Below are 20,752 nucleotides of genomic sequence, written 5' to 3' on the forward strand. Positions count from 1 at the left end.
CTTTACCTGTTATTCTTAATAGTACATGGATGGATTTGTAGCTATGTGATTTTTAATGTGTGGTATTGATCAGTTACAAGTGGGTTGCATTTCTATCAGTTGAAGAAAATAACACCACTCATCCATCCACCACCTGACTTGCATATTCCTTTTCAGATTCCAGACTGAAGTTAATTATGACACTTTGGAAGTCAGAGATGGGCCAGCAAATTCATCACCATTAATTGGAGAATACCATGGAACACAAGCACCTCAGTTCCTTATTAGTACTGGAAATTATATGTATCTGCTGTTTACTACGGACAACAGTCGTTCCAGTGTTGGTTTCCTAATTCACTATGAGAGTAAGTCTGGTATTTCTCAAATAGATTTTTATTTAATCTTGAAAAACATCCTTCAATTAGAAAATGAGCAAACAAATTGAAATAAATAAAATTCAGTTGTTATATTTGTGTAAGAACAAATTATGTTTACTCTATGCTGTACAGACAGATAATTCTGGAAGTGTTCTTTTTGGAATTTTTTTCTTCATGAGTTCCTTTATGTTATTCAGAGTCTTTACACACCTAGTTGTTTAATCAAACGCAAAATAATTTTAGAAAATTTCCCTTTTGGGTAAACATATATTCTTTAGGTGTCCCCTATCTTCTCTCTCACTTTCTCTCTTTTTCTCTCTCTCTGGTTTTTGTAGGGCTGAACAGACTTGGACACCTTATCTATAAAAATTCTAAAATGAAAAAAATTAATCATACTATCTCCATGCGAACTACAGAATCATCATGATAGCATTTTCTTTTCAATTAAGTGCATATATATTAAATGGGCTGAAGTCACACTAGTCTTTATATGATAGTACAACCATTCACTTGATTACTTATTGAAGAGCACTTATGTGTTTACTGCAGTTGTACCAACCTAGTAACATCACTTTTATCAGTTATTCTTATTTGGAAGCTAATCTGATTACTGTAAATTTGCTGTAAAATTGAATCTGGAATAGTGTCCAGATGTATTTTATAGCCACATCAAGGCTTGACCAAATAGTAAGAAAAAGTTAAGCAGTGAAAGCTTGTTGAATACTTCACACCCATGTCAGTGCACTTGCTCCACAAGACTTCTTAAGCTACCAACAGCCTCACTGTTCATATTGTCTTTTTCCTCACACTGGATTTCACACAGAGCTAAAATTGTCTCCATTTTTCCTTGTGTTCTAAATGTTCATGTAACACAACTGAAATTTGCTGCAAAGTCTATCTTATTGCGCTAGTCAGCATCAGGAGCTCCTGCAGAATTTCTGTGAGCCTTTACTCCGTATTGGCAATTGTGTACATCACAGAATCACAGAGAGAAGGGCATCACAATAACTAGTAACATGGGGATACTAAGTAGATAAAGTCAGTGCTTTCAAAGAGCAAAACCAGGTAGAAAGATTTAATTGAAGCCTTGAGTAATTTGCCAGCAACATAGGAGTCTAAAATTGTATTTTGATATTGCTTGGAGGTTTAGCTATAGACGTTGCTAATTTTAAAGATATCACAACAGAACTTCTATTTGTTTCACATTTCTTACATTTGTAGAAAAGAAGGTAGTCAATTTTGAGTTTTAAGAAATGTTTCTGAGTATTTTCTTTGGAAGTTCAAATACCTGTCTTATTTGGAAGTATCTTAAAAATCTTCAAGTTATAGTCATAACTTTAATGATAAAGTAAATCACTGAACTGTGAAGCAGAAGTCTCCTAACCTGCTTAAAATAAAAGGTTCAACATAAGCTAAACTGAGTTGAATCTGAGATGGCACTAATATTCTATTAAGCTAAAATATGACTGTAATAGAACTTTAATAAATATGTAACCTATTAAAAGGTACTGTGAAGGATGTGAAGAATTTGTTCATTCTTCTCCTTAAATTTTTCTCGTTCAGCCTTTTGATGACTCTTCAAAATAGCTAATGCAAGACAGTGTCGATTAAGTCTTATGCATCTAAGCAAAGAAAAAATAAGTGCATGAAATATTTCTTAAGTAAAACTACTGATAAAATACTCATTTTTTGCTAAAAGTAAATAATCTTTTGGCAAGTGTGCTTCATGCCTCAATTACATTGTCCCAATCTCTCAGCTTCCCTAGTTATGTGTTTTGAGTAGGTTTTGTTTAGTTGGTTGGTTGGTTGGTTGGTTGGTTTTTGATTGTTTGTTTTTCTAGGGGTTTTTTTGTTCCTCATTCTGTGAAGTAGGTTGTGCAATATTAGTATTTTTCTTAATTGAAAACAGATAAAAATACTTTATCTGCAGATTCCTGTAAATTTTTCCTTTGTTTATTAAATTATAATGAAATTTTTTCTTTCCTAATATAAGAGAACATGATAATTTACAAAGCAAATTGATCAATTATTTCTTCAAATTATTTACTTACAATTCTGTGCTTTTTGTGGACTAATATTTCCTTCTATCCTAAAATTTATCTGAGAAAAAGATCATTTTTTAGTCATGTGTTGGGACAGTCAAATTACACTCTACATCTATATATATTTGATAAACATTACAATTCTCTTACACAGTCAGTGAAATTGTTTAAAACTCATAGATTTCCCATCTTAGTAAAAACATTCTTTATTGATGCCATTGAAAAAAATCTACAAAATCAATATTGTGATTTTTCCTAATGAAAATCATCAGAACTTAAAAAATTAGAATAATCATTTATTCACAGTGTATAAAATGAGGTATTTGTTTAGATTAGGTTTCAGAAAATAGCTTTTTAAGCTCAGAAATATGCGGTCTTCATGGATTTGACAAAGTGTTGAAACCAGTCAGCCCACAATCAATTTTAGTTGTGATAACATAGCATCAAAATACTTAACACTTTTTCATTTGAGGCAAAAAGTAATCCTTTGAATAGTCTGGATATGAGGAAAAGATTAATACAATTTTCTGTGGTAGTATACAGTCAATGGAAAAATATTTGAACTACTGGGGGAGATTTTTTTGTTTCAGCAGTCCGTTTTACTATAGCTAAGAATCAATACAAAGGCTAAATAGGAAAGGCAGATTTTGAGAATGTGACCATAAAATAAGAGAGTTTATGACTGGTAAGAAGTGAAAGAATGAAGCAACACGTTGATTAAATTAATGGTTTGCAAAAATCTAAACCACCAAATTTGGCAGATTGGTAGGTGAATGTCCTTGAGTCCTTACAAATGAATTCTGAAAGTAATTTATAAAAGAAATTGATGAAAAGTGCAACAGAAAACTATTGGGTTTTTTGGTGGTTTGGCTTGGTCTGGTTTGGTTTTGTTTGTTTTGTTATTGCTTTTCCTTGGTTTTGTTTCACTTTGGGGGTTTTTGTATCTGTTTTTTTTTTCTAAATTTTGTTTTTTATTTTTTGAGAAAGATTTCTGTAGCTGTTTAAAGATCTCTTTTAATGATGTAACGAGAAAGATTTCTGTAGCTGTTTAAAGATCTCTTTTAATGATGTAACACAAGTGTTAATAATGTAGATACGGGATATATTCAAATATTGCTATAGATAGCAATCAGAGAATAACACAGATCTCTTAGGATAAACACAAAAATCTAAAGTACATATTTAATTTCAAGCGTAAGAAACCTAAAGACACTAACAAAAATATCCATAAATATATTCAAAAAAGGGGGAAAAAATTACTCAAAAAAAGTTTGATCAAAAATCAGCTGTCACAGTCAAGACTAAACGTTTTGTTTCTGCTTTGCAACTTTTGCATGAAATAGTAATTTTTACCTTATATTTAACATAATTTAGTGAACATTTTCAAGGTAAGAGTAAGGCATATGGAGAGAGAGTACTACACAATATTCAAATATTAAAATATATTTTATTCATCAGGAACTGTTGATAATCCCTGTGCTATACTGACAGGCAAAGTGGAAGGACAACTCCACTGTAAATTATGTCTGAAAATTCAAATCTGTAAGGAAATTTTTTAAAAATTCTGAAAGGCACACACTTTTTCAAGCAAGAATGGAGAAGAAAAAAAAAGGAAGATATTTGGACCAGAAGGATCAAGGACATTAGTTTTATCTCTGCTCTTGAGAGATACTAGTTTCAAGCTGATAAACAAAATGATAAGAAATAAATGACTTGTATTTGATAAAACAGATTATGTCAAACCAACTTAATTTCTTTCTTGACAGGTTAACTGCTTTTGTAGATTTGGAAATGGAAAGGGGAGGAAATAGTTCTGTGCTGCCATTCATAAGGCTTTTAGAGCTCTTTCATAGAAAAATATAGAAATTTAATGTGGATGAAATTATTGCAGTACAATAAATGTACAATAAGGTACAGCAGACACTGGAAAAAGTTTCTCATCCTTGGAGGTACTAAAAATAAATTACAGGAATGGCTCCGCCTGTACAGCCAGCTTTAGGTGACCTTGCTTGGGCAGGTCAAAGGACTACATGACCCCAGAGGTTCGTTCCACCCTAAATTGTTATGTGATTTCTATAATGCTGTGGTAGAAAAAAAAAAAGAATTAGATGGTAATATAAGAACAGTTACAATTTGAGGATGATTCCAACCTACAATTATAGTAAGCATTATGATTGAGAAGGCTGGAATTCATAACAAGCTAGATGAACTGAAGAAAGAGTATAAAACCAAAACAATTCAATTTTATAAAGAAACATGCTAAATCTAAATGGGGAAGGAGAAGGGACATGCACAAATACAAAATAGAAATACAATAGAAAAAGATTTGGGTGTCCCTCAGAACCTACATAATCTAGACAAAAAGGTAGTAACTGCAAAAAGTTGAATATTCTGGACATTGAATTTAACCATCTAAAAAAACAAAAGACAATTTCAGAAAATACATTTGTTTTGTTTATGGGACTGTTTTTTCTAGCATTTGTTCAAAAATTATTTCACTTTCTTTTGATGACCAGGAAGATTATCGTGTCCAGTTTGTGACACAGTTTAAAAAGACTAGAATTTTGCTAACGTGGAAAATATAACACATAAGGAGTCATTGAAAGGTTTGTACTTGTTTAGAAAAAGTATGACTTGGCAGGCAGGGGGTAAAGCCTGATAATGGTGTCATGGTCCCAAGTAGCTAACAGTTGCAGCCTGTCCTAGAGTTTGATCTACTGCCTGTTTTCCTTCTCAATCAACTCTTTACAATTATTTTCCAACCACATTTATCACTCTTGTGCCAGAATTGTGACATATTTCTCATATCAAAGAATTACCCATTATTTAATTTTAGGTTATCTCCTATTGTGAAAAAAAATTCAAATCTTCAGGCAAAGAAGCAAAGAAAAAATATTTCTTTTCAGCTATGTTCATGGTTGCTGAAACTTACATACTGAATATTTTTCCCTGGGAATGAAACTCTGTTGACTGAGCTGATTTTATTTATTTAACAGTACTGCTTCAGTCAGGAAGTTGGAAGTTGATAAATTTTCTACAGCTTTTGGTCTTCTTGCAAAAATGTGAAACAATGGAGTCAATGTAATTTTGAATTATCATTTCAAAAAGAACCTGATGAGTTTACCTGTTATGTGTGATTCAGAATGCCAAAGCAGCTGATGTGCTCAGGCAGGGGTGATCGGCTGCCTTAAGAGGCAGAAGTTTTAAGATTGCTGCTGTGGACCTTCACCTACACTAACATATTTCAAAATATGAGGCATGATTTATCTGAAAAAAACTAATGTGCATCGAAGTTAAAATTTCATACAGACAAAATTAAGGGCACTTACAATGCAGAATATTATAGACTTAAATGGCTTCTCTGAGACTTTATTAAGCATTTTTATCCAGGCAAAGGGAATCTAAAAATGCACTGTTAGCTAACACGGTACATTTGCATTAAGAGTATGCAGTCAAGTCTAGAGGAACTTATTCATCTAGAATTTAAGTATGTCAGGGTTACCTCATGAAAACTGGATCATAAGCTTTCAAATCTGAATTCTAAGTGAGATATAAGAAGAGCTGGAGGGTACAGAGAATATTACTCTGTGAAATCTGGAGTCATTATTTATGATACTTTCATCTGTAGTCCTGATTCCAACACTCATATCTATAGTTCAGAATCCTTCACTTTATGCCCTGAAAAATCAATTTTTACCTTAGTTTTGAACTCCTCCTACTTTTTTCCTAAGGCTGTATGGTAGTCCTGGATAAACAAGGCAGGGTAGAAGCAGTAAACTGAGAGTACAACTTCCGCAGAAAAGGTTAGAGATGTGCGAGCAGCTGAGAGGACCAGCACCTTTTTCACCCTTTAGAGGGCTAAGAAACTGGGAAATGCTTGTGGAGAAGGCAGAAGAAGGCAGTTGTGGTGGAGTAACCTTGCTAGATCCCAGGTGCCCAAATCTTAGAAACACCTTCCTGCTACCCCTCTGTTCTTCTCTGGTTGAACTTCACTATCAGTTTCATCTAACTCCTCCTGCTGAGAGGCACAGGGGGACAGGGCATGAAGGCTGTGATCAGTTTATCATACATTATCTTTGCTGCTCCTTCCTCCCTGGTGGGAGGACCCCTCAGACTCTACTCCTCCTTCAGCATTGGGCTCCTCCCCCAGGAGACAGTCTTCCATGAATATTTAAAATTAGAATGCTTCCCATAATCTAGAGTCCTTAATGAATGGCTCTGGCAGGGGGTGCAATCTTTCAGGAACAGAGTGCTCCAGTGTAGGTCTCCCACAGTGTCAAAAATCCTGCCAGCAAAGCTGTTCCAGCATGGGCTCCTGTCTCCACCAGGCCACAGATCCTGCCAGGAGCCTGCTCCAGTGTGGACTCACCACAAGATCACAGCCTCCTTTGCGCATCCATCTACTCCAGGGTGGAGTCCTGCACGGGCTGCAGATGGATCTGGGATCCACTGTGAAGCTTCATGGGCTGCAGTAGGACAGCTGCTGCACCACAGTCTTCAGCACGGGTGGCAAGGGCTTCCAAACCTTGAGCTCCTCCTCTCTCTTCTTCTTCATTGACCTTAGCGTTTCAGAATTCTTGCTCTCACATTCTCACTCTTCTCTATGGCTGCTGTTTTACTGCAGCAGCCTTTTGTGTCATTCTTAACTATGTTATCCCAGAGGCTCTACCACCATCTCTGAGGTGTTCAGCCTTTGTCAGCAACAGGCCCATCCTGATGACAGACAGCGTTGGTTCTGTTGGACATGTGGGAAGTTTATGGTAGCTTCTAACAGAAGTCACTCTTGTAGCCGCCCCTGTCTACTGACTAAAACTTGGCCATGCAAGCCTAATACAGGGATGAGGGTGATGGGGTATTTTACTTTTTTGTTTTATTTCTCACCATCCTAGTCTATTTTTAATTTGCAGTAAACTAAATAATTTCTTCTCAAACTGAGTCTGGTTTGACTGTGATGGTAATTATTAAGTGATCTTCTTGTCTTTGTCTTAGCCCTTGAGTTTCTTCATGTTATTTTGCTATCTTGTTCTCTCCCCCTGTACTGTTGAATGGGATAATGAGAGAGCAGCTGTGTGGGGGGACTGACAGCCAGATAATGTCAATTCACTACACGTAGTAACAAAAAATAAAAGAAATTCCTATCATGCCAATAGTGAGTCTCTATTTGTTTCCCTCATGTGTATACATTATTGTTCATTATATATTAAATTCCATAATCATTTGCTATCACTAGAAGCACAATGTATAATGTTCAGCTAATGAGTCTTCATTTGATAATTTCAGGGAGTTCTTTCTTTTCAGTGGGTAGCTCCTGGTTTATTTGCCAAAAACTATTTAATCTCTCTGGAAGACATAATTACCAGAGAATCTTTCTGTCAGATAAGAGTTATACAATTGTGAAAGCTATATTATTTGTCTTTCTTTTTTTTTTCATGCATAGGAAAATATCTGTAAGAATTCAATAGTTTGTGAGCTCTTCAATTGCAGTTTTTTGGCACTGCTTCTTGTTGTACCAAATGATCATAACTATGCAGAGGAAAATTGAGTTATCCTGCAGTATCAGAAACTGAATAGATGAAATAATCAAATATGACTTTTATGCTTGCAAAATCTTTATTCATACTTTAAACTGTAGTATCTTCCTGTAGCTTTGGATGTCCATTACTTTTATTGTTTTGGTGCTTTTAATTTATTAACAAAATATACCTTAAAGCTCAAGTCTTCTTCTATTTCATTTGGACTTTTCTATTCTAAGAAACTTAAAACTGGAAAACCATTCTGTGAGTCAGACAACAGCTAGTGAATGGGTTATATATCCCATATCAGTTCTTAGGCAATGCTAGCTAGGAATTTTGGAGGCTCTTACTTTCTCCTGTCTTCCTCATTTTGTGTTTTGTTTGGGTCTTTTTTTATGTTTACTATCTGAAAAAAAGGTGAAAAAACCAAAATTTAATCTGTGTGTTTCAGGTGTTACTCTGGAATCAGATTCTTGCCTTGACCCGGGAATTCCTGTGAATGGCCATCGCCATGGTAACAACTTTAATATCCGCTCCACAGTAACCTTCAGCTGTGATCCAGGATATACACTGAGTGATGAAGAACCTCTCATATGTGAAAGAAACCATCAGTGGAATCATGCATTACCCAGCTGTGATGGTAAGTGTCAAGCTCTTCAGATGGCAGGTTAAAGTCCACAAAAGTTAATCTACTATTTTGCAGAACTAATTAAGCTTGTCATTGCCACCACGTCCCTTCAATTACAGCAAGAGTCACACTTTAAAAAAATATTTTATTGTTATTAAAAGCCATCCTTTACACCTCTATATCAGTTTTCAGTGAAGTACTGAAAAAAACCAGGCACATATTCACAAATAGAAAAATTCAGATTCTCAGAGGGTGCCATTGTACAACTGTGAATCAAAATGGTGCCATACAACTAAAACTTCAACACAAAGCCAATAAAATTAATTTATATTTTAAACTCTAAATACTGCATACCAAAATGATTGTTTCAAATTTAGGATGCTCAATACTTAAGCCATGATAAGCCAATGTAATTAATTTTCTTAACATATTTTTGTTTTGAAACTTTGGTTAGCTTAGTAATTGTTTTTGTGGATATGAAGAATGAAGCTGTCTAGAGCTTTCATGAAACATTTTTTAACATGCTGAATTACTTCATGGTTTAACCACAGCCAATGACCAAGCCTCACACAGCCGCTTGCTCACTCTCACCAGCGAGATCAGGGAGAGAATCAGAAAGCTAAAAGTGATAATACTCCTGGGTTGAAATAAAGACAGTTTAGTAAGAAAAGCAAAATCTGTGCAGACAAGCAAAGCAAACCAAGGAATTTATTCACTGCTTTCCAAGGACAGCAGGTGTTCAGCTATCTCCAGAAGAGCAGATGACAAATATCCTCAGTCTGAACTTCTCCGTTTTCCCTTTTTCTCCCCACTTTATATACTGAGCCTGATGCCATATTGCGTGGGGTATTCTTTGGATTAGCTGCAGTCACCTGCCCCTGCTGTGTCTCCTCCTAATCTCCCACTCACCCCCAACTTCTTCACCAGTGTGACATATGAAAAGCAGAAAAAGTCTTGGCTCTGTGTAAACCCTGCTCAGCCATAACAAAAACATCTCTGTATTATTAACCCTGTGCTCAGCACAAATCCAAAACACAGCCCCATACTGAGAAGAAAAATAACTATACACCAGCACAACTGTATTCCCAAATATTTCAGTGTTCTTTTTTGTAATTGGATTTTTTGGCTAAGTTCTGCTTCTGTGAACCACTGAATCAACCTAATTTCTTCATGGAATCCTTGTATAGTTGCTACAAAATTCCTCTTATAGAAACCACAGAACAACAGTAAAGAAAGGCTCTTGCTTTAGTGAATTACTTACATTAATGTATTTCCAGCTTGCTTTTCAGGTCCAAGGTTTTCATTGATTACAGTGGAATGTCAGAGGAAAAACTTAGATTCAGCAAAGCATTTCAGTTTCTCACTTTGTTTTGTTAAATCTGAGCACTAGTCTTCTCTAACTTCCACTACAGCCTTCTGGCCCTAATCTCAAAACATCTAAACCACCAAAAGACTATTATGGAAGTTAGCTAATCTAGCATTCAAACTCACTCACCTTGTAATCACCACAACCCATTCCTCCTTTACAAGTACGGACACAAACATTTTTAAAATTTTTCATTGCTTGTATGGGTTTCTGTCCTTGTTTTCTTTGCCATCATGGACTGACAAATGCAAAGAAATCTTAAGCTTGAATAGTATTCTCTCCTTTTTCTACTTACTTTTAATAAAATGTGTAGATGTTTTTTTGAGTTAAAATACCAATATTTAACTCTTTTGTTTGCATATGAATGTTGAACTTCAGAAAGATCTGGTTAATTTTCAGTCATTGAAAGAGATTTTTTTTCCCAGGTCCTTTACCCATTTTCACCTGAGTGCATGTCAAGAAAATGTCAAGCCTTTCTGGAGTATGTTCTATAGACAAGCAACACATAAGGGCTTAATATACATTCAGTCTCTTCTTTTCCTCACAGATTAAACTCCGTTATATTAACTAGTCTAACATGGCATAGAGCTCACACTCTATTAGGTAACCGTTCTGTTAGTGTATTTGCCTTTTGAGGCTCAACAAGTTGTGACCCAGATTTTTGGATTGTGACAGATTTAAGTGAGGTGGAAATGAGCATTTTGCACTCATCTCTCAAGTACTGATGTTCTCAAAATTTTTACTTCAGAAATCAATTTAGCAGAATAAATGCCTAAGGGAAAAGCATGTTGCTTTGTTTCATGCCAACAAAGAAGAAATAAACCTGCATACAAATGCAAGGTGGTTTAAGTTCCCTCTAAGTAATGTGTCATTCTCACCATATGCTAATGCCAAGGTGGAACATGAAAATAATTTTTTAGTGAGAGCTAAATAAAGCACATCTATCCCATATTTTTTATTTTGTTTAAAATATGTAAATTATTTTTAAAATAAGTCATATCTGCTTTAAGTAATGTTGCACAGTCAAACATTTTTCTTCCTTCTGTGGTGTTTACAGATTAAGGTAAAGATTTTTGATTGCATGTATAATTGTTCATTTATGGCGCTGTAAACCTGACGTCTGTAACGCTGTTTTTTATTGTTAAGTATTGTTATCAACCTTATATTTACTGTGGGTTTATACAAATGTGTTTTAATACATATTGCGTGCAGAAATAACTATGTTCAGGTAAAACCAGGATGGAAGCATTTCCTTTCCTTTTACTTTCTTATAAATATAAAAAAGTTACATCAATTCAAAAAACATTTAAAACTTTAACTAAACCGTAGTCTAATAAAAAATAAAAAAAAAAAAAAGAACCTAAGCTATAAACCAGGTATATGTATGTATATACACACATCTACAGAAAGGTACTGCAAGTTTATTGAATATTTTTTCATGTGTATTTTCCATCCAGTTAATGGCAAAGTGTATCACTCTATGTGAGGAAGAAGACTAAAAGCATCTTAATGTTTTGCTGCTTTATTGTTTAAATATTTAGTATAGTAAAATCTTAAAAAAACAACAGCATAAAAACTGGACAGCAAGAGATGAGTGAAAAGCATAGTCATGCTGTATTTATAAGATCTGTGAGCAATTCAGAATGCAAATCTTAAACATTAATTAATTTTCTATGCAAATTTCAACAGCCTAGTTTAGCAAATTCTAATATGCATGAAATGTTTTTTAGCATAGTTCCCATGTCTTCCAAAATATTAAATTCCAAATAAATTACTTATGATGGGACAATCTAAATCTTTGAAAAAGAGGAAATTACACTTCTTTTTTCCCCTGAGTGTGGCAGTAATCATCAAACTTTTACTTACTTGAAAAAAAAAGGTGCTTTTTACAGAAGTATTTTTGGTTTTTAAAAATGCAGTTGAATGTATGCCTTTCAAAATATTTAGTGAAAGAAAAGTAGCAGCAAGATATTTTTCTATGGTATTTCACAAAAAATCTCCTCATTTCTTACATATTACTGCAATAGGAATTAATACTTGCAATAATTTTTTTGTGTGTGTTCTGCCAATAGTTTTTTTTTGGTGTTCTGCTAACTAACAAGAGTGGTTGTAAATAAAAAATAAACTCCTTTTCAAGGACTAATTTAGAGGAAAACAAATTGTTGTGAAAATGAATGTTGTGGCTTTGGATTAATTAACTTCTTATTTTAATCCTTTACTCTATTTTTAATTTTATTGTAGGTAAAAAAATGAACTCTCTCTCTTTCTTTCTCTTTCTCACTCTCAAACTCTTTTACAAGAAATGCTTTTTGTATGATTTTTTTTTTTCTCTTCTTAAGCTTTATGTGGTGGATATATTCATGGGAAGAGTGGAACTGTTCTTTCTCCAGGTTTTCCTGATTTTTACCCAAACTCTTTAAACTGCACTTGGACTATTGAAGTGTCCCATGGCAAGGGTAAATATCTAATATGTTATGCACATATATAATGTCTGTATGGATAAAAAAAATCAGACACATAGGTAAAAAAGGAAATGTCCTTTATGAGTTAAACCAACACTTTCTGACATTCCTTTGAGGAAGAAGTTTAACTTCCCAAAATAAATATCTTTAAAGGTGGGATTTTCAGTTTGTGTTTATTTTTCAAAGGAGGAATTATTTTTAAAGTTGCCAGAGGCAATGTATATTAGTCTCAGAAAAATGGGAAAGAGTGGAAGAGGTAAAATATGGGAAAAGAATAGCTACTGGTTAAATAGCTCTAAGTTTCTTTCAGTCAAAGATGTCAGGACCTTGTTGGCGGCTCTTTGCTATTATTGAGAATAAAGGAACAGATTTGATTTGTCTATTGGTAACCTAAGATTTCAGACTTAAACCATTAGAGCAAAAACTTGATATATATCTTTATGTTACATATACAGTAGAGTAATATCTGAGTAAAAAAATTACTGAGAAGTACATGGGAAGTTACTGCGTTTTAAAATCTTCTGATAGACTGTTTTTTTTTTTTTAAACTCATAAAACATTTTAAGTGTAAAATATATGAATAAATTTTCTAAGAAGAATGCTGTTCCCCACAGTAAATTTTTAACTTTATCATATATATTGTATTTGAAAACTGAACTGTAAGTCAAAATTTAATTAAATATTGGATTGGGAGCTGGCAAATGAAAAACCCATCATTATGTCAGGTAAATGATCAGTTCCAGAAAATAAGAATCTGTATTTATGTAAGACTGTACATAAAACTTCTAAATGCTTTGTCCTTGTGTTTGGAAACTTCCCTGAAGCTTAGATTTAAAAACCAGAATTGTGTTGGAGGAAATGCAAAAATAAAATACGAATACAAAATTTCAGCCAAGTATTTATGTACGTCTCCTAGGTAATAATGAAACCAAGGTAGATGTGATAGGTAAAAGAGAAATACAGGAACTTGAATAGCACATAAATAATACAAATTTGAATTTTTGGAGTGCTGTATAAAACTAGCACTGTCACTGAATGCCATCAATTCTCTTATAGGAGCTGTTGTTTTAAAGTGAGCTAAACAAGCATCCCCATTGCACATATTATTCAGTTGGGCTCATGTGCTTTCTGCAAAATTTAATTTCAGAATTTCAGGTTTTGATTCAAACTTCTTCTCAAAATGTTTCCGTGTAACATAAAAATTGCTTTCTGTGTAATCTACATATGAAGGAATAGAAAAACTTGCTATTAAATGCTCTTCTTTCCTCCCTTTTTAATTCTTTTAAAGGTGTACAGCTGGTTTTTCATACTTTTCACCTTGAGAGCTCTCATGATTATTTGCTCATCACTGAAGATGGGAGCTTCACAGAACCAGTAGCCAGATTAACTGGCTCGGTCTTGCCCCCTACAATTAAAGCCGGCCTCTTTGGAAATTTTACTGCACAGCTTCGATTCATATCTGATTTTTCAATTTCTTATGAAGGTTTCAACATAACATTTTCAGGTAATGAATTCCATTCTGCTAAATATCCTGAAACTGTTCCAAATGATATTTCTCTTGCAGATAACAGAAATATTATGAAACACTATAAAGTTAAAAAAACCCGACTTAATCAAAATTGTATAGTCTCTATCATAAAAAACTGTTTAAGGTTTAAAAAAGATGTGCAAGAGAAAAAGAAGAATGTTGGTGACTGTTTTAAGTTTTCCATGTTCCCACAGAAACATTAAAATTGTTGAAAAAGAAGTTTGGAAGAAAATTAAGGGGAAAAAATTACAAAGATAGAAGGTACTGGTTCAGAAGAAATTAACTTGCTCAAAATATAGAAACTAAAAAAGCAGTGGTATGGTGACTCAGATTCACAAAGGACTCTAAATTGAAGACTGATTTTGAAATGGAAAATGTGTATATAAAGATGAAATAAAACACCTCTTAGCTATTGATGTATTTCTACACATTATCTCCTTAAGATAAGTGAAACATTTGCTACTGCTTCTTATTTACAGTCTTCTAAAACTAGATGACATCAAATATACATTTCTCAGTAATTTTCTTTGCCTATCTCCATTACTAGGAAGTAGAATTACAGATGTAGCAGGGCATCTCACCTCCCAACAAGAGCTCATCTATTGTTTATTAGCTGGTCAGATAAACAGGATGAGCTGTCTTGTAGTGAGTTATTTTGGTGCCATAGCCAAAATGGCCAGTGCTCTGGCATCTCCCAGCTTCCTATAAACATCTTACTTTTGAAGTGAGATCTGGAAGGTAAGCTGGACTTCTTACTGACAGTTACCTCACTGAAAAACTAGAAGAGCCACACCAAACTTTCATAAAGCAGAAATCCTTGGTACATACTCCTGGAAATGTGTGGAGTTTCTCCCATGGGTAGGGTTGCCTATTTTACAAATACTCCCAAGGGGTTAAGTGAAGAAATCTGTGTACATTATTGTCATTTCAGTGGTAAATTACAATACTATTGCTAGTTTTAATTATAGTCACATTGAAATAATGCACTGTTTTACGCTAGGCTGTAATCTACTAGTAGTTCTTTAGTTTCATACTGCGTAGTCTTTGGACTGTTATCTCTGTTTAATAAATAATTATTTTTATAAATAGACCTGATTTACCATCATTAGAACTTGTGGACCAAAGTCCTTTAATTTAAGATGCTGCCAAGTTCTGAGGCTAAGGCAGCCTCAGTCTTTTTCTGAAAAGACTTGTCCCATGAAACATATGAAGGAATCAAGTGCTAGTTGAAATGCACATGCACATGTATATTTTATGGAAGGAGTACATAAGAAACTCACACCCAACTCTCCTACATCATTTTTCAAGAACTGAAAGCCAATAAGTTTTTTCGAGGATTGGCAATGTTTACAGATGACCATGAATTTTATGAGTAATGTATCTCATTTAGCTTGTTTATTTAAAAAAGGAAAAATCTACCTCACTGATTAGAGCAATAGTGTTGGATTTACTCCTATTAAATACTAAAATAAATTCATTCTGGAGGCTTTGGACTCACCAAAGCAAAGGTCAGCAGTTTTGCAAATTTGAAATGTAAATAGAAATATGAATTATTTCACTGATAATTTTTTTATCACTAAATCAAAAAAGTAGAACACTAGCCAAGTTATAGAAAAACACACAAAATATTGTGGATGCAAGGGAGAAAACTGTGCAGTAACAAAAGATATGGATCACAGAACTTTTGGAACCTGACTGAAGATTTATGTTCTATCTACTACTGCTACAACATACAGAGACAGCATATGCCATCATTTTTATTAAATACACATTTTGAGAAATGTTATGAGGTACAATAACTTCATGAAACAAATAGGTGATTCTGGTTTTGTACTTTCATGCAACCAGAATACATTTCTTCTTAGTAAGTAGTGTTTTGTGAGAACACCTGTTTTGAATGTCATCAAATATAGAAATTTGTCATGAAAATTGCCATGTGCCTAAAGGTGAACTACAGGGTATCTCCATGTCTAGCTTAGCCCTGGCAGTACTGAGAAGAGGTAGTAGATCATTAGTTTCCTAAACTTACAACATTGGCCAGCAGAAACTGATGTAGTTTAAAGATTGCCTCTAATATTCCGAGCTTTCCTACAAGACAGTTACTAAAGGGAAGAATTTATTTATTCCTTTTATTCCATATATCAACTGTTTAAAGATTCACTCAGAAACTTTGGTTTAATTTCTTCCCTGACTAAATGAAATCTCTTATTCTAAATAAGATTTCACCCTACTTTCCACTGACCTCCAAGCTTAATGTTCTAGAAAACATTTTTTCTTATCCATTTCCAGAAGGGATCTCTTGGGTCTTTTGGATCATATTCTGACGAATACAAAATCAAACCTTTTCTATTAGATGCTAAGTTGTTCTCTTTCAACATCTTTTCTCAGAGTAGTTGGTAGTTCATATCTAAGGAAAAAAAATACATGGAAAAACAGAATAAACAATAAGTGATACTTCCACAGCATATTCTTTGGAGATGAGGAAATGGGTGGCTCATATATTTTTTGAGTTTGATTTGCTTCCTATGAAACAGCCCTGATTTTTTTCCCCATTTGGCTATTCTGACTCCTCCTGCTGAATTATTCCTGATGTGTAATTATAAAAGCACACATTTTGAAAATGAGTTCACATGTCTTTCATTCACCTAAGCTTTTGTTTGTTTTTAAATTAGATTTTCTTCATCACATAATGATTTCTTTCAACTGTAAGGCTCACTTCTAAAGCTGTTTGGAAGTTCAGATGAAAAGAAACTAGAATTATACACAAAGGAAGTAATTAAACAAAATTATAGTAAACCACTTACAGTACAAGCTGATTACAGCTCTTGAAATTAAAAAAATAGATGTAGTATGGGTAGAACACATTAAATACGTAATTACTGTATATAAAGGCATAATAGACTTATAGAAACAGTATTGGGTTTTAGTAGAGAACACAGCTTTAAAATACATGTTTTCCAGCTGTTCCATGCTCACACAATGCAAGCAATTTAGTAAATTTGCTTTCTTCCATGTGGACAACTTGTCCAGATAATAACATATTATGTTTTATTGTCTGCAGAATATGATCTGGAGCCATGTGATGATCCTGGTGTTCCTGCCTTCAGTAGGCGAATTGGTTTTCATTTTGGTGTTGGAGATTCCTTGATCTTTTCCTGTTTCCCTGGATATCGCCTGGAAGGTGCTAACAAGCTCACCTGCCTGGGAGGTGGTCGGCGTGTATGGAGTGCACCTCTGCCAAGGTGTGTGGGTAGGTGGTCACATGCTTTCATTTCATTCATCAAATCGTTAATAGCACATGGCATGTGTCAGAATACTGGGCAGGGAACAAAGCGCTTGGGTTGAAGCAGTTGATCCCCAAGCTGTAAAAACTGTAAAGTCAGTGCAAGATATAAGTAATGCATGTCTCTTTTATATAGAGAACAAAAAATACAGAGGAATAATTAGAATTATGCCAGCAAATAAGACCAAAATGTCATGTGAGATAAAATGTAAAAGTAATTGTTAAATTTTAAGTTTGGCACAGTTAAGTTATAAATTTCATACTTTGTCTTTTGGGGTAGAGAAGCGATGTTTAGTGCTTTTAGGTAAAAATACCCTACTTTAGAGCCCTGTTGCTGGTTTTAAGGGTCTTTTTTTCATATTGTCTTGTTATTCTTGTAATTCTAAGCTTTTGGGATTTTTACAGTTTCTAAACTGCGTTACAGTGGTTTTAGACTTATTTTTTTAAAATTAGTGTGCGTTTGTTAAACATCAGTAACCATGAACTCAAATTGAGTGAATAGTTCTTTTCTTGGAAAAGCTCTGGGACTGTATATTACGAAATTTGTGCAGTTGCTGTATTTCTGAGATGGTTTTATCTTCACCATGTCAAGTGAATCTCATCAGCTGCTATTGACATAATGTCTCTGAAAAGTCAAATACTTCCATGCAGCTCTAAATGGATTTCCTTAAGAGGGTTCTTGTTTTTAAATAAGATTGTATTTAATGAAGGGAGAAATTCAGCTTCAGCTTCTTTCTTTTATTTATTTTAAAAAGATGGATCTTTATATCTGAAAAAGCCACCTACATGGTATGTGCATGTAAGATACATAGGAAAACAAAGTATCTCAAATTTTGTTTTAAAATTGAGTTATTTATTTCATGATAAAATGATGTTACACATTAGAGAGAAACCAAAATAATATGGAGTTTGCCATTTATTTGGAAATTCTAGATCTATATCTTAGTCTATTTTCAGCCTTTGGATATGTGCTTCGTTTGGGGGTTGTTTGGGGTTTCTCTGTTTCTAAGGGGTTTCTCTGTATTCCACTCAAACATGTTTAGTTTCTTTTAGATATCATAACATTTTAGCCATTGGCAGAAATATTGTTCTCTTGTGCTGGAAAAAGGAGACATTCTATATGATGCATGTTTTTGTAAATTTTGTAAACTTTTTAAAAGCCTTTCCTATAGTATCTACAGTAATAAGAGATTTATATCCAATATCTTGAAAATGCTCACTTGGCTATCCTCATAAAGTAAATGACACATCAAAAAGTTACAAAGATTATCAAAGTATCAATAATTATCTTAATGAAGTATCAGCCACTGAATTAGCTGTGAATTTATAGGACTAATGTAACCACTTAATGTGCCAGACACAGTATGTTCTGCCTGTATGTTCTCCCAAGCATAATTTAGTGATACACATCTAATTTTATGTATATGTGATATGTATGCCATTCATTTTGAAATGGAATTTACTTATGGAGAGCCCAACATTTCCTTTTTTTTCTTATCTTTAGTTTTTAGCAAATTTGTCGACTGGCCCTGAGACACTTATGTCACTAGATCCATGTATGAGATCCCACTTTCTAACTGATTAGTAAAACCTTGCATAAAATATGCAAAAACAAGTGGCACTTCTCAAAAATAAGATTATCTAAATAAATCTCTTAACTCAACCTGTCTTTATTTGATCTCTTGTAGTGTAGCAAGCTAAAGATATATACAATGCAACTAAGACAAATGCAAGGAAAGAAACTGCTAGGCAGCTGTATGAAACTGAGGGGGAAAGACATTTTTATTGCCCTTCATAACTGCTTTTATAGGTTATTTTTTTCTTAACACTAAGAGGGTTTACAGAAGTCCCTTTTCTTGTTGCCATGACACCTAAGACATTAGGGGTGAACATATCCTCTGGTCCTTAAAAGGAGTTCACAAAAAGACTTCTTCTTTCTCAGAAAAGTGAAAAGCAATGGCTTGCCATGAAATCTGCTGGATTTCAAATTTACATTCGGAATTAAATCTAGTCTCAATTCAGTGGCACTAATTCATAAGTACATTAGTGGGTTCAGTAGTCTCTTGATTATTACTTCCTAGTTGTCATTTCTACAGTAACCAAACTCTCATACACAATATATACACATCAATAAGGATTTTCAAGTCCTTCTATGACATATGGTAATATAGTCTTTCATGATACTTTTAATCAGATTCAGGATGAAAGCCCTTCAGATTTAATTGTACCCTAATTTATAAACTTAACATTCACATGAGCATATGCTGATTTGTATCACAAAAGTTGTATTCATTTTCATCTGCTGTTGAAAAAACCAACAAGCCAAGACGGTTTCCAAAAGTTTTGCCCTTCTGCATCCAAGTTAATAATTTTAAATCCTTCCTCTAGGGTTATCTCAAACATGTTGTGCAGTTTTCCTTATCAGAGAACTATTTCTGCCTTTCTACCCTTTCATCTTCTTTTAAGAGTTAGTTTCCAGGTAAAGGAAAAGCAGAGCTTGGGAGGCGTAGTTAGCCTAACATCATGATGCTGCCATTCTTAATTTAGGACTTTGAGTCCTGTATGAACAACATTATCATAACTTTCAGTGTCCATCTCTCCATGCTGTGCAGGTAGATGGTCTTCCCCTAGACATTTTTATCTGATTGCCTGGAAGTAGGTTGGCTCTCAGAATAAAGCAGCATACCCTCTTCTGCAATAAGAACCCTTCTTTTCACAACAAACTACACCACCAAGACTACCAGCAAAATCAGATTCATATTTATAAACAGGTGGACTTGTAAATCTTATTTCCTTGTGTCAACCATTCACTCTTTTATCTTTTCAATTAGAATGATTTGTGTAGCTCAGCTACGCTCTTCAAGTTGTTTTGCATACGATTCCACCTGGCACCAGAGTTTTGAAAAGACTAGCTGGGGTTTCCCTTTGAGTCATAACCCCATTTCTAAATGTGTCCTCCAGATGGATCTGTGCCTTGACCAGAAAGCAGTTTGTGTCTACAGCCACCTACTTGCTACTATTTGAGGAAAAGAGCTTTACTGTTAAAAGGTGTGCAGAAGGCTCTAAAGGCTGACTCCCTTTGCACTGTTTAAAGAACACATATTATAATTACCCCAGGTGGTGTCAAATTTCCCCCATCTCAGAAGACTAAACTTTTTTTTTTTTTCCTTCTTTAAAGGGGTGCTTTTCCCATAGAAGCAAATCCCCTTCCTTTCTAGTGAATTTTCAGTTTACACTGACATGATGTGGCCTTTCAAGAACACCCTGTCCTTCCACTTCTATATACCAAGTGTGGAAACACTGGGACTGCCAGTCCCCTCACAGGGAGTCTCTCATTCTTGAATTGTTTATAAGAAGGTAGTGGGGTCATCCATAAAAAATCTCATTTGCTCTCAGAGCTTCCTCAAAACACTAAAATAAAAATGGTGGTTTCCCTTACAATTGTCCTAGTACCTGATAACTGCAGATGAGACACTCTACTCTTTTTACAAGAGTACTGCTTTACATCTGTCCAGACATGGTAACTGCATTTGGGAGAACTATCACAGAATTTTACTGAACTGGTGACTCCCTG

General features: G+C 34.2%; 1 protein-coding gene across 1 annotated transcript in view; it reads left to right on the plus strand.

The window, feature by feature from the left end:
- The window catches only part of CSMD1 (CUB and Sushi multiple domains 1), a 1,067,000-nt gene that overhangs the window by 826,307 nt on the left and 219,941 nt on the right, over window positions 1–20,752 (plus strand). The window contains exons 17-21 of the mRNA XM_059842787.1: window positions 157–344; window positions 8,363–8,551; window positions 12,245–12,361; window positions 13,656–13,871; window positions 16,957–17,145. Of these exons, the coding sequence (XP_059698770.1) occupies window positions 157–344; window positions 8,363–8,551; window positions 12,245–12,361; window positions 13,656–13,871; window positions 16,957–17,145 (899 nt within the window). The remainder of the gene's footprint in view (window positions 1–156; window positions 345–8,362; window positions 8,552–12,244; window positions 12,362–13,655; window positions 13,872–16,956; window positions 17,146–20,752) is intronic.

Source organism: Haemorhous mexicanus, chromosome 3, assembly GCF_027477595.1.
Source record: "Haemorhous mexicanus isolate bHaeMex1 chromosome 3, bHaeMex1.pri, whole genome shotgun sequence".
Classification (NCBI taxonomy): Eukaryota; Metazoa; Chordata; class Aves; order Passeriformes; family Fringillidae; genus Haemorhous; species Haemorhous mexicanus.